General features: G+C 50.8%; 10 protein-coding genes and 1 non-coding gene across 11 annotated transcripts; 5 read left to right on the top strand and 6 right to left on the bottom strand.

Annotated features, from left to right (window-relative positions):
- Window positions 1-1,138: 1,138 nt before the first annotated feature.
- On the bottom strand, window positions 1,139-2,875 carry BX661DRAFT_186224 (uncharacterized protein). The gene has a single exon (XM_051536986.1). It carries the CDS (start codon window positions 2,838-2,840, stop codon window positions 1,248-1,250), a length of 1,593 nt encoding a protein of 530 aa, XP_051389746.1. The 5' UTR covers window positions 2,841-2,875; the 3' UTR covers window positions 1,139-1,247.
- On the bottom strand, window positions 2,876-4,018 carry BX661DRAFT_186225 (uncharacterized protein). Its single transcript, XM_051536987.1, has one exon. The coding sequence runs from the start codon at window positions 3,940-3,942 to the stop codon at window positions 2,992-2,994; it is 951 nt and encodes a 316-aa protein (XP_051389747.1). The 5' UTR covers window positions 3,943-4,018; the 3' UTR covers window positions 2,876-2,991.
- Window positions 4,019-4,206: 188 nt separating this feature from the next.
- On the top strand, window positions 4,207-4,280 carry BX661DRAFT_t92. Its single transcript has one exon. It is a non-coding gene; the product is annotated as a tRNA-Val (tRNA).
- An 894-nt stretch (window positions 4,281-5,174) lies between these two features.
- BX661DRAFT_186226 (WD40-repeat-containing domain protein) lies at window positions 5,175-6,659 on the bottom strand. Its single transcript, XM_051536988.1, has one exon. It carries the CDS (start codon window positions 6,501-6,503, stop codon window positions 5,349-5,351), a length of 1,155 nt encoding a protein of 384 aa, XP_051389748.1. The 5' UTR covers window positions 6,504-6,659; the 3' UTR covers window positions 5,175-5,348.
- Window positions 6,660-7,459: 800 nt separating this feature from the next.
- BX661DRAFT_145373 (phosphoribosylaminoimidazole-succinocarboxamide synthase) lies at window positions 7,460-8,476 on the bottom strand (the record flags this gene model as incomplete). The annotated part of the gene is made up of 2 exons (XM_051533111.1): window positions 7,460-8,215; window positions 8,330-8,476. 2 exons carry the CDS (start codon window positions 8,474-8,476, stop codon window positions 7,460-7,462), a joined length of 903 nt encoding a protein of 300 aa, XP_051389749.1.
- An 822-nt stretch (window positions 8,477-9,298) lies between these two features.
- Window positions 9,299-10,701, top strand: BX661DRAFT_186231 (eukaryotic integral membrane protein-domain-containing protein). Its single transcript, XM_051536989.1, has one exon. The coding sequence runs from the start codon at window positions 9,379-9,381 to the stop codon at window positions 10,402-10,404; it is 1,026 nt and encodes a 341-aa protein (XP_051389750.1). The 5' UTR covers window positions 9,299-9,378; the 3' UTR covers window positions 10,405-10,701.
- On the top strand, window positions 10,678-11,400 carry BX661DRAFT_186232 (uncharacterized protein). Its single transcript, XM_051536990.1, has one exon. It carries the CDS (start codon window positions 10,925-10,927, stop codon window positions 11,348-11,350), a length of 426 nt encoding a protein of 141 aa, XP_051389751.1. The 5' UTR covers window positions 10,678-10,924; the 3' UTR covers window positions 11,351-11,400.
- BX661DRAFT_54389 (uncharacterized protein) lies at window positions 11,126-15,578 on the bottom strand. Its single transcript, XM_051539254.1, has one exon. The coding sequence runs from the start codon at window positions 15,257-15,259 to the stop codon at window positions 11,384-11,386; it is 3,876 nt and encodes a 1,291-aa protein (XP_051389752.1). The 5' UTR covers window positions 15,260-15,578; the 3' UTR covers window positions 11,126-11,383.
- Window positions 15,579-15,897: 319 nt separating this feature from the next.
- On the top strand, window positions 15,898-16,830 carry BX661DRAFT_145460 (mitochondrial carrier domain-containing protein; the record flags this gene model as incomplete). The annotated part of the gene is made up of 1 exon (XM_051533117.1): window positions 15,898-16,830. The coding sequence occupies one exon, from the start codon at window positions 15,898-15,900 to the stop codon at window positions 16,828-16,830; it is 933 nt and encodes a 310-aa protein (XP_051389753.1).
- A 482-nt stretch (window positions 16,831-17,312) lies between these two features.
- On the top strand, window positions 17,313-18,358 carry BX661DRAFT_186235 (mitochondrial carrier domain-containing protein). The gene has a single exon (XM_051536991.1). The coding sequence runs from the start codon at window positions 17,451-17,453 to the stop codon at window positions 18,333-18,335; it is 885 nt and encodes a 294-aa protein (XP_051389754.1). The 5' UTR covers window positions 17,313-17,450; the 3' UTR covers window positions 18,336-18,358.
- A 247-nt stretch (window positions 18,359-18,605) lies between these two features.
- On the bottom strand, window positions 18,606-19,206 carry BX661DRAFT_194421 (Plectin/S10 domain-containing protein; the record flags this gene model as incomplete). Its single annotated transcript, XM_051537880.1, has 2 exons — window positions 18,606-18,748; window positions 18,885-19,206. The coding sequence occupies 2 exons, from the start codon at window positions 19,204-19,206 to the stop codon at window positions 18,606-18,608; spliced, it is 465 nt and encodes a 154-aa protein (XP_051389755.1).
- Between the last annotated feature and the right edge of the window lie 1,220 nt (window positions 19,207-20,426).

Below are 20,426 nucleotides of genomic sequence, written 5' to 3' on the forward strand. Positions count from 1 at the left end.
GTGTGATTGGTGTCTTAGCCCACTCCTAAATATCGATTTGTTTGATTAGAAGTTACTAAAAACATTGAGCACTGATATAGACATGCTAACTAGCTCGTATTTAGTTAGACAATATTTACATCGAGTCGCTATGATACACGCTCAAAATTAGGAATAACAATTAATATTACTCTGATCATTGGGAGCTACCATCATTATCCAGAAGTATCAATAATAATTGTTAGGATGAATTATCAAGTTAATACATTTTAATACGAAAAAATACTATTCAGAACTTTATCCGGCTGACAGCATAGTCAAATAAAAAAGCAAAGCGCGCTCCTTATCACTGTAGTACAAAATTGTTGGTGTGAAGAATACCAATGCATCATCAATCATGAAATCCAAAATTTTTGTCATCGCTCACAAAGTCCTCGAGTGACGGAATGCGCGAAATAATATCAACGATTGTAGATAACATCCACGGGACCTCGGACGGATTAACAAAATGCAGGCTCGGCATCAAGATACTTTTGCTAGCCGACCTAAATGTTTTTGTCAAAATCAAGCCTGATCAGCCTGGTGCAAGTCTCCGAAGCGCAGTGTCTGAGGAACGCAGCATTGGCTCTCTGTGTAGCATTAGGTTTTCTTATTTTGTTAGCCCTTACCGCTTTCTTAAACAGCTTGCTGCCCTCTAGATTGCTGGGGCACTATGGCGGGTACTTTTCCAAAAAAGCTGTGAACATGAAGTTCGGAAGGCTTTTGAGAATGGACTCAATGTTGGACCAATTGATCGAAAATACAGCTAAGGGTCACGCAAGTTCTAAATAAATGACTCGTAAAGATAAATATAAGAATTGTTTTTGTTGGTGCCAAATTGTTCGATTCATCATTTGAAGTTGCTTTCAACCGGCTTAATTATCAAATTAAAATTTCATACTTCGAAACTACAACAACTCAGCATTGGCCAATTGATTCTACAAACATGGTTGCGAGGGATACGCTTGAAATGCACCGCCACAACTACAACACAGCAGTGACTGCGATGCTGTTCGCCAGTATATTATTGAGCTGCAATGATAAGCTGGCGCGGATTAAAGTCTATGTACGCATGGGCGCTTCAGAAGCAGAAAGCACCGCAGCCAGTGCTCTGGCAGAGTTTGTAAAGCAGATCTAATATAGTTATTTTATCAAAATCAAAATGAAAGGAATAAAACAAAAAATTGTATCCTAATTACAAGCGACATGGAAAAAAGGCATGAATCAAACTAAGCACCAAGACCACGACGTCCGGCGCGGAACATGACATCGACAGGTGTAGAGCGGCCCTCTTCATTGACCCCGAGTCCCTGTCCAGGCTGCCATCCCATCTGCGCGAGCATCCTATGTCCGACATTGGATGATCCAATGACCGGCGCATCCTCAGCAACAATCTTGCCATGCGGCTGCGCAGGTGCAGCACCGCCTCCACCCGACGCCTTGCCCTTACCATTGCCACCGCCTCTTCCTCTGTTCTTGCCCTTGCCGCGTCCCGAGCCTCTTTCTGCCGACCCACCACCATCACCATGTGGACCGCTATATTGTTCGGGCATTAGACCACCTTCGTCAAACAGCATCACCAGCCGGCTGATGCGGCGACGATTAGTCGGGCGGTTGCTTTTGGCCGTCAGCGTTAGCACAGGCGTGCGTCTGGCACCGTTGCCGTGCGATTTGGATTTAACACTATACTCGCGCGCCAGCATATGGACAACCTGGCGCTCGTACTTGTTCATCGGCTGCAGCCAGATACTGCTCATATCGCTTGTTTGCGTTAGCATGTCCAAACGTTTAATGATTGTGCGCGGATCAAAGCCGGCCGAAGGGCCATCATCGTTGCCACCTGCACTGCCAGCACTATCTTTCTGCTTCTGCTTGGCATGGCTGTTCTTGGCTTTAGCGCGGTCCTGGTCCTTGAATGTTTTGGCATTTTGCACGCTCTGCATGCGGCCCCGATGGTGCTTGTTGGCCTTGGGCAATGGGAACTCATCCGGGCCAGCGAGGCTTTCCAAGTCAAGGTTAACCGGGCACCCGTCGTCTTCGTCGTCATCACTGGTATTGCTGTCAGAGCCATCAAGAAGCATCTCGCCAAGCTCGTCATCGTACTTGAATGGATCGTCAATCTCGACCGGCTCATCATACATACCCTCGAGATCAATCGGCCCGCCAATATCGCGCGCCTGGTATTTCCCGCCTACCGACCCTTGAAGCAACTCCATGATCTCATCCTCGCCCAAGTTCTGCATGTAGTCGTCCATCGCTTCCACGTCATTTTGCTGAGTAGCTGTAACAAGGTGAGCAGCCCGCTTGCTTCTCCTAGCCGCCCTCTTCTTATTCTTCTTCGCACATTGATCAGTAGGAGTATCCGCGCCCGTTGCATCCCGCACCTGGCTTCTTGGTCCATTGAGCAAAACCATGATCTCGTCGTCGCTTCCATCATCCACCATCTGATCAAGCACAATGTCCATCCTGCCATATTGCTGCTGCTGCTGAGCTGCGGCAGCGGTAGATCGTTTGGCCGCAGCATTTTTTTGCCTTCTCGGTTTATTTTTATTTTTGCCCACACCGAGCTTGAGGAACTGCAAGTTGAGACCATTCATAGAGCTTTGGTGCTGTGAGGGGCCGGCCGCGGCTGTTGATGGGCCGGGTGCTGCGGCAACAAGGTCGTCCTCAATTACTCTGATTTGTGCAGTTTTGAATTTGTGTCCGTTACTGCGCGGAGTTGGTGTGTTGGTGCCGGTAACGGTGAATTCACGCTGCTCTGCTGTTGTAGTCACTTTGACTTCTGTTGAGCCCTTTGTGTCGATAACAAACAAGTCGTCCATGATGAGAATATATTTTTTAAAAAAGAGAGAAAAAATTATTTTGTAAAGAGAAAAATAAAGAAAAAATAAAGTCGATTTTTTACTGTAATTGCTCAAAATTGAGAAAATCATCCTTTGATCGTTTCACAAAGTCAACTTGATTACGTGGGCTTTATGCTGATTCGAGACACGCGTAGTGGAAGGCCTTGTTGGGCCCGGTGGACTTGATGTCGATATCACGCCACAGCGGCGGCAGATACTGTGACGTCCTTGGGTCCATCTGCAGATGCTGAGCGCAGACACTGCATGTGGCAGAAAACAAATTGTCAAAAAGCGCAAACCACTGCACAACCTTGGTCAACCGATGCTCGACCGAAAACCCAGCAATCGAAAACCAAATAATGTTCGAGTCGTGCGCAATCCGATTAAACACGCGGAACCTCGAAAACGGGCCCTCTTCGTCGTCGCTAATCACGTGGATGGAATTCACCTCAAACTCGCCACTGCCCTCGACCTGCTTGAGGTTTATTGACATTTGAATGATCGTCGGAATGCGCACAACCAGAAGCCTGGTGCGCTCGGCCACAGTGTGCTTCTCAATGTGCAGTTGCGGATGCCGCTCCTGCAGAACAACAATGTGCCTGTCCAAGGCGTCCTCCGCCAGGGATTCGCCAAAGTCACCGATCTGTAGGCGCATCGCCGACATGTCCAGGTCTCTCACTGCCCCATCAATCGCCTCGTCCGTCGCCCGCACCCCACCCTGTTCAGTCAACAGCCGCACGTACGGCGAGTACTCGGCCAGCAACTGCCGCACATCGTCTGAAATGAGCTTCTCCTGGGGCTTCTTCTCCAGCCGCTCCAGCGTCTCCTGCTGCTGCGAGATCGCGCCCACCATTGTGCGCAACGCGTCCAGGGAGTTGGAAATATCCGTGTGCGTGGCTTCTGCTATCGACTTGTCCTTGCGGATAGAGCTGACGCCAGTGATGTCGCCGAAGATCTTGAAAAGTATCGTGTGCGCTTCGTACGCCTTTTCGACAAGTCGGTCGATATTGGCCACGGCGTCGTATGCGTCGGCGAGCTTTTGCTCGCAAAGTGTGCCCTCTGCTGGCGCCAACGACCCCATTGTATTGTTAAGTGAAAAATAAAGGTGATGAAAAGGGGGGATGAGGATGAGGATGCAGATAATAAGAAAAGTGCAGACCATTCATACCTATTTTGGTGTGGAAAAACTCGCGTGGGCTGTTTGTGCGTGTCTACCAATTGCAAAAAAGTGTGGCAACATACACGTGATAAGCCTCTAGGCTAAACCAATATTTTCAATGATATAATATGTTTATATATTTATTAAATCAGATTGGTTGATTAGCTTGTTTAATCAGTAATTCGTGATTTCTTGGTGTAGTCGGTTATCACGTCTGCCTAACACGCAGACGGTCGCCAGTTCAATCCTGGCAGAAATCACTTTTTGTTGCTTTCCCGTTTTAAAACGGGCGAAACTATTGGTTTTTTTTACTTGCTTTTAATGTATTACAAGCAAGTAGCCCAGTGTATCAAAGCTGGGCAGTGTGGCTTTGATGTAACAACATGGTTGTGTGTTGTGCCATTTATGCAAATTTGATTGTGCTTTTTGAGGCTATTTGGCTAGTAAAGAGAATGTCAATTATTGTAAATGAATACTGCAACCATTATTAAAACTTGTGCGTATTCTGTTTGCCCAGAATTTTTTTCAAAAACACAATTTACAATTGATGGCGACATGTGCAAAAGGCGCACTCATTTTTGCTTCGAATGTTCAGTGCAATGTTTGCAATATGCAAATAATTGACCATATTGAAGCCGCTCACTATGTGTTCCGGTTAAACAATGCCAGCTGGTTGTGCATAAGGTTTTCTTTTTTTCTTTTTACTTACTTTCGGAGGGTAGGCAGCGCGGCCTATTTTGATTATATGCACATATTTATTCACGTGTAAACAATTTTCGCTTGTTGTTTTGTTCTATTTTCTTTTCAAACAAAAACGGGTGTGGGTGAGGGCGAGGGTACAAGTGGGGAGAAATGAATGGAAATAAATAGAATGGAATAAGTGAGGAAAATAGAGGGGAAAGGGAAAGCATTATGTTGGAATACACACCAAGACCACACAAATAAAATGGGACATTTTCCCTTTTAGTTTTAGCTTTACAACATTGTGTTGAGTGTAGGCTACGCTTTTCAGTCGGACATTTTTAATTTAATCGTATTTTCCAGTCTCATAGTTGCTCAGAGTGGCACGACATATGACTCCTGCTTGTGCGTATTTGCACAAAGATATGACGCAATAGGTATTAATTATTGTTTTTAATAAGTGCTCCTCCACATTACCATAAGAAATTATAAAAACTGGGTCGCAAATAAGATTGATAAATTGATTTATATAAAAGATAAAAAATAAGTGAATGAATAAGAAAAAGGAATAGATTGTTTACATGGGGAGGGGAGAGGGGGTGGTTGGAGAATGAGACAATAAAAAGATAATTAAAGATAAGTAAGTATTAGGCAGATGGAGCCAATGGATCAAACAAAGCGACCTGCGAGTTTGCAATAGCTACTGCAACACGGCCCTTCGGCGCCCACTGGACATCATGTATACCGTCATCAGCAACAAACGACTTGAACAGAGTGCCATCCTTAATACTCCACACCCTGACTCTCTTATCAAACGAGCCTGTGGCCAAATACCGGCCATCAGAGCTAAACGCAAGACAATGCACAGCCTCCGTGTGCGCCGCCAACACCCTCAAGCAGGTACCCGCCAGGACATCCCACACCCGCACGGTGCCGTCAAACGACGCCGACGCAACCACAACCTTGTCCGAGCGCGGCATCCACCGAACAGCATACACCTGTTGCGCATGGCCGATAAAATCCTGCAGGGGCGTGTCAGAATTCAACGTCCATATTTTCAATGACCCGTCGTCAGACCCGCTCGCCAGGTATTTTCCAGAGGGATGCCACCGAAGCGCATTGACATCGCCCGTATGCCCGACCAGTGTCCTTGTCGGCGTCGGGGTGCCATCATGCCAAATTGAAATATTGCGGTCCGAAGCGCACGATGCAAAAGTCGTGTTGTCCAGCCAGTCGACGTCCAGGACAGAACCCGTGTGTGCCCGGTACTCATGGCGAAGCAAGCCCGAGTTCGCCACATCCCAGAGCGCCAATGTGCCATCGAGGCATCCGCTGAGCAGCAGCGAGCCTTTGCGGTTCCACCGCAGTGCTATTATCGGCACCTGGCGACTACCCAAGGTCTGCTTGAGCTCACCCTGTGTTGACCAAATACGCAATTGCCCAGCAAAACTCGCCGTGGCCAGCAATGTCCCCTGTGTGTTCCACGCTATGGCTGTCACATCCGTACGTGCCCCCGCACCTGCCGGCCCAGTATCATGTCGCAGCACTATGGCCTCTGCACCTGGTGTCAATGATGTTGTCGTGCGTGTATCCCAGATACGCGCCGTGCCGTCGCCTGCTCCGGTCGCCAGCATGCCGGTGATGTGCGGATTCCAAGCACATAGGAATACGGGGCCCGAATGTCCGCGCAAAAACACCGCCTTTTCCACTCGCTGTTTCTTGCTCGCCCTCTGTTGCGACGACAGTGCTGGTGGCGCCGGCGGCAGCGCGTCTCTTTCGGTATCTGGCACGTCAATGTCCATATCCTCTGACCCCTTCGCCGCATCATGCACCAAAGTATGCCCGCCATGCTCAGCATCGTCCCTTGCAATGCTTGGCTTTACTGTGTCAATACTAGCACCAGCGGCAGTGTTAGCAGTGACCGCGACAGTGACAGCAACAGCAGCAGCAGCAGCAGCGGTGGTGGCTTTAGGACGTGATGACGATGATTGTAGCAGAGACAGCGGCTGTGGTAGCTCATTGTTAGTGTTATTTCCGGGCTGTGCCGAGCATGTATGCTTGCCAACGAGGGAAAAGGGAGCAGTGCAGAGCCTTGCTGTTCCGTCTTCATTCAGATGTGTCTCGACGTCCATATATTGCAGCCCCTTTTGCAGTACGCGTATGAGAGAGCCTGGCTCGACGTTGGGTTGTTCGCGATCTGCTTTGTGGATTTGTGACTCGAATTGGAATATGTACGAGGAGTGTAGGAAGCCGGATTCTTTTAGATAGCGGTAAACAAGGTAGTTTACATCTTCGGTTTTGAGAACCATTCTGCGTTGGATTTTGGACTCGCCCTCTGAATTTTATTTTTAAAAAAGAAAAAGATAATAAATGTAATGAAAAAGAAATGAATGAATGAATGAATGATTTAAAGAATAATTAATTGGTAATGGTGAGAAATAAAAAATAATAGGAAGAAAAATTCAGTTTATTTCAATTCGTTAAAAAAATAAAACAAAAAAAGGCATATTTTGCGACGTGTTTTTTTTCTTATTTTTTTTCGGCGGATTTTTTTATTTTTATTTTTGTTAACTTAGTGCGAAAATTTTATATGCAAAAAAAAACGCGAATGACAAACAAGCCAATCGCCAGCTTAAAATAACAGGATTTTTTTTACACACACGCTTTTATTGAATAAGAAAAAAACAGTAACATTCTATATTTATTCCCCATTTAATCCAGCTCAGCTCAGTTCAGCTCAGTTTAGTTTAGACCAAGGTCAGTTCAGGTCAGGGCGGTTTCCGGTCAGCTTAACGTATGCCTCGATGTACTTCTTCAAAGTGTTGTCAAGCACAGTGGGCGGCAAATCAATAGGCGACTTCATATCAAAGTCAATGCTGGTAAGGTAATCGCGCAAATACTGCTTATCGTAGCTATCCTGGGACTTTCCCACCTTATACCCAGACTTTGGCCAGAACCTCGACGAGTCCGGGGTAAGCACCTCATCAATCAGCATAATCTTGCCCTGAGCATCCACGCCAAACTCAAACTTTGTATCCGCAATAATAATACCCCTCCCAGCAGCATACTCCGCCGCCCGCTCATACAGCTCCAAAGCCACCTTCTGCATCTCCTTGGCGCGCTCCTCCCCGATGATTTCCGCGCACCGGTCTGGGTGAATATTCTCATCATGGTCGCCGTACTCAGCCTTAGTGCTGGGCGTGAAGAGTGCCTCGGGGAGTCGCTGGGATTCACGCAGGTTCTCGGGAAGTTGGATTTCACACACAGAGCCCTTCTTCTGGTACTCCTTCCATCCCGAACCAGTAATGTACCCGCGCACAATAGCCTCGATCGGAAGCACAGTCACTTTCTTGACTAGCAGACTGCGCCCACTAAGCTGCGAGCGGTACTTTTGCACAGACTCGGGCATCTCGTCAATGTTGGCCGTGATCAGGTGGTTGGGCACGATGTCCTTGAGGTAATTGAACCAAAAGACGCTGATTTGAGTCAGGATCTTACCCTTGCCAGCAATGGGCTAAGTGAAAATAACGAAAACAATTTATAAGAAGATGGAGTGAGTTTAGAATGTTTTTTCTTTTCTTTTCAAAGAGCAGTTGTGACGAGAGGTGGTTTTTGTTTGTGTTCTTACCGAGTTCATAATCACATCGTAGGCGCTGATGCGGTCGGTGGCCACGAAGAGGAGAGTATCGGCGTCGACGTCGTACAGGTCGCGAACCTTTCCGCGCGCAATGAGCTTGAGGTCCGGGCAATTACTCTCAAACAAGGCTTCAATCATTATTTAAAAATATATTTGAAAGGAGAGAGGATAGGGTGTGTGTGTAGAGGGGGGGGCTAAAAAAGTGAGGAAAAGAAATATGTGAAGGCAGAAAGGAAAGAAGAGGGAAAATGGGCAGGGCGTGGTTTATTTTTTGTTGCTTGTAAAGTTGCCCAGAAACGAAAAATGGTAAAAAAGCAAATTAATCAAAGTGGGAGGGGGGGGAGGTTTGTGATAAGAAAGTGTGATCATTGCATTGTTGTTGATGATTGTGATTTTGGCGTAACACTGAAGGAAATAATGAGACTGCAAAAATCCAATAGGTAAATAGAGAGAGAGGGGTATCCTCCTGCAAATTGGCATCTTTCCCATCTCCAGATTGCATAGCAACCCGCCGCTGTAGGCTTGGGTTCTGCCGAATCGAACGGTGCCTTTTTGCGCAAGAAAAGGGGAGGCCGCTCGCCTGTAAGCAAGGCGTTGAGGAGATGATGCGAAAGTTCAGCACTGCAGCCATGTCAAGAGTATTATTCCACTTCCGTCTTGCCTGATGCCACTTTTTTGTTTGCCATCCTTCATCCTTTATCTTCAATCTCATGGTGTTTAACGCACTTGCCTTTTGACGAAATGTAAAGGTAAGCGCGTAATCACAATCAGTCTCCAAGGTTTACCCCCCTCCCCCTCCCCACGCAAGGCTGGGAAATTTGTTAAAGTGCAGTTGTACGTGAAATTGCACGAGATTGATTTTTTTATTTGATTTGGCTGACTGGGCTGGTTGGAATCGTGTGGTGAAAAAAAGAATGAAAAAAGCATTTACCCCCCCTACGTGTGCTTTCTTTATGCACTAAGTATATAAATATTTTTTGCTTTTATTTTCAAACTTAATACATACACAACACATACACACAGTCAATTAAGTCCTTGAAATGGGCAATCTACTCGCACATTTGCGCGGACTGCCGCCAGCAACCAAGTGGACAATGACACTAACGACAGTGCTTTCCCTCGGGGCGGTTTTCCTGCGCTACATCGCTGGCGAGCAAACAGTCAAGGACACCAAATACATGGCGAGCCAGGACGCAGCCAACATTGTTCTCCTGCGCCCTGCCATGCTGACCTCCTACCCATGGACGCTCCTCACCACAACGTTTGTCGAGCCCAATTTTTTCTTTCTCCTCTACGGGCTCTTTGCACTGGCCACGGTGGGCAGTTTCCTCGAGCGGCAGTGGGGCACGCGCGGGTACGTCCAGGTGGTCGCAGTGCTGGCGATAGTGCCCGTGGTCGTAGCCACGGTGATTGTAGTGTGCATTGGTGTGGCGCGCGAAGACTCGGTTATCCTGTACGATAACCGGATCGGCGGACTCTCCGCTTTGCTCTCTGGACTCACGGTCGGGCTGAAGCAGCTGGTGCCAGAGCATACCGTGAAGCTCTTCCGCGGCCGACTCGGGTTCCGTATGAACGACCTACCCGGGTTCTACACGCTGATTTTCCCAATCATATATACATTATTGGATGACTTGCCAAGTGTCATCTTGGTGAATGTAGGGTTTCTGGCGGCGTTTGTGTTTTTGAGGTTCTACCGGTATGAAGGTAACGGCGGTGTTAGGGGCGACCGTAGTGAGGCGTTTGCGTTTTGTACGTTTTTCCCAGAGTTTGTGCGGCCGGTTGTGCGCAAGCTGGATGGGGTGGTCTATTGGCTGGCCGTGAAGCTGAGGCTGGTGGCTTCGGAGGATGGGTATCGGCAGGCGGCGGAGGCGGATTTGGACTTGGACCAGTTTTCTCCCAGTGGTGGCCCCCTGGAGGTTGTTGTCACTGGAGGAAGTGATGTGGATGAGTCGGCGGAGGTTGCCGATCGGAGACGTGCGTTGGCGGCGAAAGTCCTGGATATGAGGTTGGGCAGCGGAGGCAACAACACATCATCATCGGTCTCGGCCTCGGCTGGAACCAATTAGGCGAAATAAACACCACCCACTCCCCAACTGTCTTTATCTATTTTTTTTAAAATTAGGTGGTGGGTTTTGCTTTTCTTGTTCTTTTCCTTCGCTTTGGTTAGCAATTTTACATTTACCTATTTAAAAAAGAATTACAATGCACACTTTGTTGAGGGCACGGCCGTCGGCGACAACAATGTGTTTTGCGGCATACACGCGGCGATTTGCCCAAAGCCAAAGCCAAAGCCACAGCCAAGGCCACAGCCAAGGCCACAGCCAAGGCCACAGCCAAGGCCACAGCCAAGGCCACAGCCAAGGAGCAACAAAAACAAACAACAGTCTTCTTCCAGGACAGTTTCTAGTCGGAGCGCCTCACGCAATAAGCAACATCCGCCCGGTCCAATTCTACATCCCTCATGACGAAACCTCGGCCGAAACCCACTACCGCACACTGCGTGAACACGGCCTCCACCAAGACCATTCATTCTGGAAAGACAACAACACGCGGTTCGAGCAAGGTAAACAGCAGTTCGAACAGCAGATGGTTTTAGAAAAAGGCGCCTGTACGCTGGACGATCTGTCGGTGTACTTTAAGCAGTACCAGGTGGAGTCGTATGAGAGGCATTTGAGGTATAATCGGGCGGTGTGGAGGAGAAACTTGGCGATGGTTGTGCCTGGGGTGAGGGCCTGGTGGGCGGAGGTTAGGCGCAGGGAGTGGCGCAGGGGTGAGGCTGTTGCGAGGCATTCGGCGCAGCCTGGGCTCGACGCTAGGGAGGATGGCGTGGGGATGATGGGGGGAGTGGATGCGCCGGTGGAGCGGTGCAAGAAGACGGGCGGTGTCGTGACTGGCCCTGGCCCTGCCTCTAGCTCTGCCGCTGAGTCCGCTGCCGATTCTGCTGCCGCCGCCGCCGCCGCCGACAGGGGTGTTGTTGATCGGAGGGCAGAGAAAATAAAGTCGTACTATTGAGGGGCCTGCTTTTTCTAGATATTCTCTTTTCTTCTAAATTCGAATGTGACTTTCAATTTCAATTTTTGTTTTTCCATGATCGACCACCTCACGTTTTGCATCAGCGACGAGAACGGCGCCTGGGCGCGCATTGAACGGGACTTTTGCGGGCGGCTCCCGCTCCGCAACCTGATCTGGAAGGGCGGGCTCACGCAAGCACCACGGTTCATCGAGCAGCTCAACGTCAAGGTGATCAAAGACACGGGCCTCGGCGAGGGCGAACCCGCCCAAGGCACCGGCGAGTACACAGAGGGCGGCGGCGGCGCCATAGAGCAGCCGCCGCCACTCCTCAACCTGCTGGTCATCGACGCGGACTGCGACAGCGACGCGTACAAGGCGGCAGTGCGGCCGCGCGTCAAGGCGTGGGTGGCGCGGGCGGCCGCCAGGCGCGGGTGCGGGTGGCTGGTCGTCTACGTGCCGGGCGCCAGCGAGGCGCAGCGCATGGACGCGGCGCAGGGCAAGTTCCTCACCGCGCGCGCATCGACGTTCGACCGGCTGCGCAGCGACTTCCAAGCCAAAAAGGAGCCCACGCACGTGCACCTCCTGCGCAGCGACCTCGTCGAAAGCTGGAACGCGCTCTTCCTGGGCATCCGCGACCTGGCCGTGGCGTCGCTGGAGGAGCGCGTGGCGCGGATGTCGGCGGAAATCCGGCGCATGGACGCCAACCGGATGCTGCCCGGGTGGAACTATTGCCGGTTCTTCCTGCTCAAGGAGCCGCTGATCCAGCTGCACCGGCTCCTGGGGCTGCGCGCGGAGGCGCTGGCGCAGTACGACGAGCTGGAGGCGGTGTTTGCGCAGCTGCTGGCGGCGCGCAGCCTCGCGTGGTTCTCGCCGCGGTTCGGCGGCGACCAGCCGCAGGACGACCTCGGCGACCTCCTGCTGGACACAAGCAGGCGCGCGTACCACGCGATGCTCGCGGACAACTCCATCTCGATGTTCGACTTCCGCTCGTACCTGTTCGCCTGCCAGTGCCGGCTGCTCCGCGACGACGCGCGGTATGAGGAGCTGGCCGCGCGCGCGCGCCGCTTCATCCCGGCGTTCGCCGGCGCCATGCGCGAGCCTGGCAGCGGCCGCAGCGCTGCGTTTGTCGCCGCCTGGACCTATGGCGCGTGCCAGAGCATCGTCGGCGTCGTCGAGGGCGCGCTGCCGCAGAGCATCGCCCAGAACCACGCCCTGGCCGCCGCCAAGGCCGAGTTCCTCGCGGACGCCCGCCGCCAGCTGGACGTCCTGGGCGCGATGAGCGGGCGGCTGCCGGCCGAGCTCTGCGGCCCGGCGGCGCCCGACGGCCGCAGCCATGCGCCGCATGAGCCCCTCGCCGTCTCCAACCCTGTGCTGGCCGAGGCGCTTGGCTCTGACGCGCGCTTCGACCAGATCTACGTGCGCACGTGCGAGCAGGCCGCCCAGTACTACGCCGAGTGCGGCCGCCGCCGCTTCGCGCGCCAGATGCACGCCGATGTCGCGCGGCTGCTGGGCGGCCGCGGCCGCTGGGCGGACGCCGCGCGCGTGCTGGAGCCGCTCGTCGAGCCGCGGGCGGACGCCAGCGTGGATGCGCCGCTCGTCGAGCTGCTTGCCCACTGCTTCCGCCACCTGCGCCGCCCGCGCGACTGCCTGCGGCTGCTGCTGCGCCTGCTGCATGGGCCCAGGCTGCCCGAGCCCAAGCGCGCGGAGTACTCGCGGATGCTGGCGGAGACCACGGGCGACGTGTGCGGCGGCACGGACGGCGTGCTTGGTGGCACGGGCGGCGTGCTTGATGGCACGGGCGGCGTGCTTGATGGCACGGGCGGCGTGCTTGATGGCACGGACGGCGTCCCCAATGCCACCAGCGCCGTCCCCAATGCCACCAGCGCCGTCCCCAATGCCACCAGCGCCGTCCCCAATGCCACCAGCGCCGTCCCCAATGCCACCAGCGCCGTCCCCAATGCCACCAATACTGCCACAAATGCCACCAACACTGCCACGAATGCCACCGGCGACGTGCTTGATGCCCGGCACGTGTTCCGCGCCGAAAACCTGTCTGCTGCAGCGTCCACGCTGGGCGCCGGCATCAGCGCCACAATCGTGTCTGCGCTGGCCGCGGACGTCACCGGCGTTGTCGAGGCCACCGCCGAGGCGCGCAGCACAGGCGGGCGCCGGCTGACCGTGCAGCTGCGTTCCGCCGCCGCGCCTGCCATTACGCTGCGGCCGGGGCGCAACACTGTGCGGCTCGCGTGGCCGGCAACGCTGTCGGTCGCCGGCCGCCTGCGCATCACCGCCGTCCACATCATTGTTGCGCGCACGCGGTTCGCTGCCATGGGCCCGCCGGCCCCTGCGGTCGTGCGGCTGCCTGCGGACCCGTGCGCGCCGCTGGTCGCGGTGCTTGCGCATGCGGCGGCGGCCCAGGGCAGCGCGGCACTCAGCCTGTGCGTGCGGGTGCAGAAGTCCGCTGTCCTGGCTGGCTTGCGCGTGCGGCTGTTCGACTCGGCGGGCTGCGCAATGGCGGTTCGCCAGGCGGACTCTGCTGCGGCCGTGGCTGTCGACTCGTCGGGGGCGCTTGTGTTCCGCGGCCCGCTTGGCTGCGACGATGCGCCGGTGCGGGTGCGCGCGGTGCTTGGCGCGGAGCATCCCGCTGGCACTGTGACTGTGTGGACGGAGTACCGTTTGGCCGCAGAGAAGGAGCGCCTGCAGGTGGCTGTCTCCGCTGGCTTCGTTGATCTCCGCCCGCCGTTGCGTTTGGATGCATGCCTGCGTTCTGCCTGTGCGCCTGGGTGCGAGATGCTGCTGGTGCGCGTGCAGTGTTTGGGCGTGTCGCCGGTGCGGATTGGCCGCGTGGCGGGCGTGGCCTGTGCGTGGCGCGGCTTTTTGCGCCCCGGCGAGTGCATCTCGGCTACTGTCGATGCTGATGCGGATGCCCCTGCGGATATTGAGGCTTCGTTCGAGACCCTTACCGATGTGGTCTCGGCCATGGCCAGTGGCCTTTTGGACAGCGGCCTTGCAGACAGCAGGCCTGTAGACAGTGGCCTTGTGGATAGTGGCCTTGTGGATAGTGACCATACGAGCAGTGGCCATACGAGCAGTGACCATACGAGCAGTGGCCATACGAGCAGTGACCATACGGACAGTGCCCATACAAACAGTCTCCTTGCAGACAGAACCCTGTTTTCGCTCTCGGAGCCGTTTGTGCGTGCCATGGTTGCCGACCACATAACAACATCGCTGGACTGGGCCGCGACGCTGGCGGCCGGCCGCCCGGTGCTGCCAGACTTCGACGCGCGGGGTCTCAGCGGACTGCAGCCGCACGACATTCCGCCGCTGCGCCGGCTGCTGGCCGACATCCACGCTGCGCTCACCGCTGCACCGCTGCCAGCAGCTGTGGACAACCCGCGCCGCACGCTGACCATGCCGCTGCCCACCACCGCCACTGCCGCTGCTGATAAGACGGCTGCCGCTGGATTCAAAAGCGAAAACCTTTCTGTGGCACTGGCCGATAATGCACGGTTCTGCCATGTGTTTGAGCCTGTGCGCATGTCTGTGCAGTGCGAATGGAGCGATGGTAATGAGGCGGATGTTGCGGTTGTGTGTGATCCTGACGAGTGGCTGGTCGCTGGGCCTGTGCGCGGAATTGTGCGCGGCATTGCATGGTTTACGCTTGTGCCGCTGAAAGTCGGCTTTATGTTGCTGCCTGAGGTGAAATCGGCTGACACACAGCAACCGCCGTTGCCTGTGGTCTTTGCGTATAGACGCGTGTGTGTTTTCCCCAATCCACGCGTGTCCACCGTGTATACCGTGCCGATTCCTGTGTGAGGGATCCCTTGATAATAAAACTTTTTTGTTCCGCTTTAGTGTGTAATCTATTATCCGGTATGTTTTTCTATTTTTTTCCATGTTGATCATTTTTTCGGGTTTTTCTTTTTTTTTGTGACTTCCTTTTTTTCCTCTTATTCTGAAATGGTTTCTTAATACCTTGATAGGAACAAATAAAAAAAGCTTTTTTATTTTCCTTCTTTTTTTGGTTCCCACCCGAGTTTTGCCTTTTTTGATAGATAAAAGGAGAATATCGGAACGCTGGAAATTATGCAATGTCCAAAAAGGGGAACAATAGGGTGAGAAAAAAATATATAAAAAAAGATGAAGTAAAAAAAAAAATCAATATGACCACATAATAAAAAAATTGATGATCACTTGAGAAAACCACATGTGGTTTTTTTTTGATTATTTTTATTCACTATTAAAAAAAACATGCTAATGGAACCCCTTCCCTACGCTCTCTGCTGTATCTGAGTTCCTTTTTTACCTGTTAAGCTGCAAAAATATATATATATCTGAATTATAAAAGAAAAAAGTATTTGTCATTGCACCCTGCAAATAAATAAACAAGCATATTTCTCCCTTTGTTTTCGTTCTTTCATTTTCATTTTTTTCATTACCAAATAATTATATTTTTCAATCCTCCCAAAACTACACTATCCCCCTTCCATTTTTTTCTTCTTTCATTACCAACAAAACAACATCAATAATTTTTTTTTACCACAATGTCTGAAATCATCTCACCACTTGCCGTCATTGAAAAGCCCATTTTGCCACAGGTCAAGAAACCTCAGCCTCCATTCTACCTCGGCGGATTCGCCGCCTGCGCCGCTAACTTCTTCACCCACCCCTTGGATCTCCTCAAAGTGCGTCTTCAAACCACCAAGGGTGCCACCAGCACCACCCACGTTATCCGCGCAATCTACCAACACCAAGGCATCGTCGGCTTCTACAACGGGATTTCCGCCGCTGTCCTCCGCCAACTAACCTACTCTACAGCACGATTCGGTGCCTACGAAGCAATCAAACTCGAACTAACCAAGCCAGACGGCACTCTTCCCTTCTACCGTATGGCTGCCTCCGGTATTCTTGCCGGAGCTATCGGCGGTGTCTGCGGCACACCTGCGGATATAGTCCTTGTGCGGCTGCAGAATGACGGCGCACTACCGATGGACCAGCGCCGTAATTATAAGAACGCGTTTGATGGGATTTTTAGGATCGCGCGTGAAGATGGTGTGCGCGGGTTATTCAAAGGAACCATACCGAATGTTTCGCGCGCCATCCTAATGACTGGATCCCAGCTCTGCTCCTACGATGCCTTCAAAGACATTCTACTCCCGTATATGAAGGAAGGCCTGATGCTGCATTTCTCCGCATCCTTTTTGGCTGGATTCGTAGCTACCACCTTGACATCTCCGTGCGATGTGGTGAAGACTAGGATTATGAATGCTGGGCCGGGGAATAAAGCTTATACTGGGTTGGTTCAGGCTATGGTCACTATTGTTAGGGAGGAAGGCATTGGTGCGCTTTATAAGGGATGGACCCCGGCTTTTGTGAGAATGGCTCCGCAGACTATTCTGACGTTTGTCTTTTTGGAACAGTTCAGGGCTTTTTACTGGGACAGCTATGCGAAGAAAAACAACGTGTGCTATGACTGATCAATAAAAACATAGATAGAAACATAGATAATTGTGGCAATTATGACAGAATGGGAGGGGAAAGAGAGAATTATAATTGGTTTTCCTTTTTTTCTCGTTCTTCGATTTTTATTTTATATTAATTATAGTTTTTTTTAATCCGCCTGAATCAAAATTCTCTTCATATATTTTTTTATATATATATTTTGAAAAAAAAACCTCCCATTAAAGTTAATGCGGAGAAAAAGGAGTGAGAAGACAAAATATATCAGAATTGGTCGTGCCCTTTTTATTCAATTTAATTTTTTATATTTTATATTTCAAGCTCCACTTTTTTTTACTTTAGCCCTCCCCCCCCCTGATCTTCCCGCTGCTTTCATCGTTATCATTTACTCCTCTTTCATTTGTCTTCTTTATATTTATTTCAACATATGGTCCAAACATCTACTACTCTTACACTCGGTGTTGGGTCAGGCTCGAAAACACACCAACCCAAACCACCCATGGTTCCCTTCTGGTGTGGAGGTAACTAATAAAATAAAAAAATTTTAAAATTCACATAAATTCCATACAAAAAAGTTGAATTTCTCAAAAATAAAACATTCACATATATATAATTGTTTTTCTTAGGCTTTTCGGCCATGGCAGCAGCCTGCTTCACACACCCGATTGACCTCATCAAAGTACACCTGCAAACCTCCACAACCCACCAACGCGCACTGCAAACCACCCATCGGATCATCCAAGAATCCGGCATCCTCGGTCTATACAATGGGCTCTCTGCCGCACTGCTCCGCCAAGGAACATATACAATGACGCGGTTTGCCATATACGATCTGGCCAAAGACCGTATGCGGCATGAGGATGGGAGTCACCTGACCGGGTTAGAAATAACCCTGGCCACAATCCTGTCTGGTGTCGCCGGCGGTATAGTTGGGAATCCTGCGGAAATTCTTAATGTACGTATGCAGAATGACCAGGCGTTGCCGTTGCACGCACGGAGAAATTATAGAAATGCCTTGCATGGGCTCAAGGTCATGGTTGCGGAGGAAGGACTGCGGTCGTTGACTATTGGTTTGGCGCCAAGTCTTTTGCGCGCCACCCTGGCGACTGCCTCGCAGTTCGTATCCTATGATTTGTTCAAGGAGCAGTTGCTTGGTGCTGGGTTGGATGATAATGTCGGGGTGCATTTTACCGCTAGTTTCATGGCTGGGCTGGTTGCCACCACGGTGTGCTCGCCCGCGGATGTCATTAAGAGCCGCATGATGGCCTCGCTCATATCGAACTCTCCCGCCAGTGCCGCGGTGTCCGAAACTGCTCCCGTCGGATCTGCGTCTATGTGGCAGACTTGCTCGCGTATTTATCGCAAGGAGGGATTACGCGCCTTCTTCAAGGGATGGGTCCCATCGTATGTGCGGTTGTGTCCGCAGCTGGTCATCACCTTTGTCATATACGAGAAATTGCGCAAGTCTTACTTTTCTCGCTACGAAAACCGTCTTAAAATCCAAACAAACTCGTTAAAATAAAAATAAGAAAACTTGTAAATGCAAATATTTTTTTACATCATCCTTTTTTTGCACATCCGCGTAATTGATGTATATAAAAATTATGTGTTTAAGAAAGAAATTTTTGAATACGAATAATTCTTTTTTTTTTGAAAGATAAAAACCAAGAACAAAAAAAGATAAGGATGCTACGCCAAAATGAAAAGATAGCAAAATGGTTAGCATCTCATTAACCGCGCACTCCCGTTCAGCTGTCTTCCAAACATGCAGGGCATCAAGCGTTTATTCCATTTACTGCTGCTGCTGCTGCTGGGGGCGGCTGCGTCCGAAACCACCACGGAACTCGGGGCGGAATTCACTGGAGGCACCCTCGGTCTTGCCATCATCGCGGCGACGGTAGTCGTCGTTATCACGGCGGAAACCACCCTCGCGCTCTAACAAAGATACCAAAAAAACAATAGATATATCCGTTTAGTCTAAAGTTCAATCTATACATATTATACACACATACCCTCCTATAACATCCTCTTCTCCAAAGCACTTTCTACAAGAAAACAAAACAATACTTACCAGTACGGCGACCAAAGCTGGGGGCAGCGGTGGGACGGGCAGCCTTCTTGAAGGTAGCGGGGAAAACCTCCTGGGGGATGTTGAGGTACTCACGGAGGTACTCAATACCCTCGTCAGTGAGGGTGTAGTAGTAGTACTGCCACGAGAACTGGGTCTTGACAAAACCACGGGAAGTCAGAGACTGCATGGCCTTGATGACCTCGAGGTTGGGCACCTCGAGCTCGAGGTGACGAGGGGCGTTGTAGTCCTTCTTGGCAACAAGGGCACCGTCCTTGAAGAGGGCCTTGCAGATCGTCTTCCTGTTGGCAGTGGGAATGTACATGGTTCTACTATCACGGATAAAAAGGGTTATAAAATAAAGAAAACCACATAGAGTTAGTATAAGGATCTCTCTCGCGCGAGTCAATTCAAGCGAAACACAAAACGGAAAGTTACACCGGCAGTGGCGGTAGCGGCAGCGGCAACAGCAGCAGCGATAAAACAGCCTGACAATGCAAAGCTAAAGTCCCCTCCCAATTAGAAAAGTATTCCGCCGCTTGTTTTGTTGTCTGTTTGTTTATCTGACTGTCTCTGACCACATCTCTGCTGATTCTGCTGCTGCTGGTGTTTGAAACCACAAAAAGGAAAAGAGAGCCTAAGAGTTGAAAGTCTGAATTTGCAATAACCACGCGCCAATTGTCTCTAATCACGGTTCCTGGATCCAATCTACAACCAAAGCCAGACAAACTTAAGGTTCTGAGACAGCTGGCATAAACTCATGCAAAACAACAGCGTTCAAATATGCAGAAATTGAAGTTTGTGAATTCAAATTTTGAAAATAATTCAAATTCCATCCCCTCAAATTCACATTTTGTGAATTGCCCTGTTTTACAAGGCGTGCGTATCTGGCCACTAGTTGTTGCTGCATCCATCGTTGCAGCTCAGTATTTCAACATGAACTATGGCTGCATCCATCGTTCCAATTCCCTCTTTTCCTCAATCCATAACAAGATCGTTGGATTCGCGCTAAACGGCTCTCTTTCTCCCTTCTATCGTCCGCTGCTGCTGGTTATAACACAAAAAATGAGTATGGATATAGTATTTTACACACCTATAAATCAGCTCCTAGCGATGAGAAAGGAGAAATCCAGGCGCAGCTGCCTTCAACACAAGCGTTTTGTTAGTATGCACATTTTGCAGTGCTGCTCTCTCTTTAATTTACTGCCACCACTGGGCTTATTTCAACTGCCCGCTTGCCTTCACCACGTTAAGCGTGATACAATGCTAACTTGGCTTGTTCTGAAGGGGCTCAATCAGTGTGTTTAAAGCCACCGCTCTTCTGTAGCTCTATGCGTCTGGATAATTCAGTCAGCTCGAGCCGAGCTGATTGTGAAGCATTGTGGGCAGTTAATGGTATTAGGCTCGTGATCTTTATAATTGTATTCATCCAAGCCTTCGATTTATAGAATTTTTCCATGGTGTGCATACTCGTGCAGCGCGCTCCAAAAAAAACAGAGTTGGAAATGGAAATATTTTTTCTTTAAGCAACTAGCAGCTTATCTT

Source organism: Kickxella alabastrina (genome assembly GCF_025024165.1).
Source record: "Kickxella alabastrina strain RSA 675 chromosome Unknown BX661scaffold_21, whole genome shotgun sequence".
Taxonomy (NCBI): domain Eukaryota; kingdom Fungi; phylum Kickxellomycota; class Kickxellomycetes; order Kickxellales; family Kickxellaceae; genus Kickxella; species Kickxella alabastrina.

Excerpts from the sequence above, each read along its gene's own strand:
- BX661DRAFT_186224 (XM_051536986.1), bottom strand. The coding sequence starts at position 2,840 with ATGGACGACTTGTTTGTTATCGACACAAAGGGCTCAACAGAAGTCAAA.
- BX661DRAFT_186225 (XM_051536987.1), bottom strand. The coding sequence starts at position 3,942 with ATGGGGTCGTTGGCGCCAGCAGAGGGCACACTTTGCGAGCAAAAGCTC.
- BX661DRAFT_186226 (XM_051536988.1), bottom strand. The coding sequence starts at position 6,503 with ATGGACATTGACGTGCCAGATACCGAAAGAGACGCGCTGCCGCCGGCG.
- BX661DRAFT_186231 (XM_051536989.1), top strand. The coding sequence starts at position 9,379 with ATGGGCAATCTACTCGCACATTTGCGCGGACTGCCGCCAGCAACCAAG.
- BX661DRAFT_186232 (XM_051536990.1), top strand. The coding sequence starts at position 10,925 with ATGGTTTTAGAAAAAGGCGCCTGTACGCTGGACGATCTGTCGGTGTAC.
- BX661DRAFT_54389 (XM_051539254.1), bottom strand. The coding sequence starts at position 15,259 with ATGATCAACATGGAAAAAAATAGAAAAACATACCGGATAATAGATTAC.
- BX661DRAFT_186235 (XM_051536991.1), top strand. The coding sequence starts at position 17,451 with ATGGCAGCAGCCTGCTTCACACACCCGATTGACCTCATCAAAGTACAC.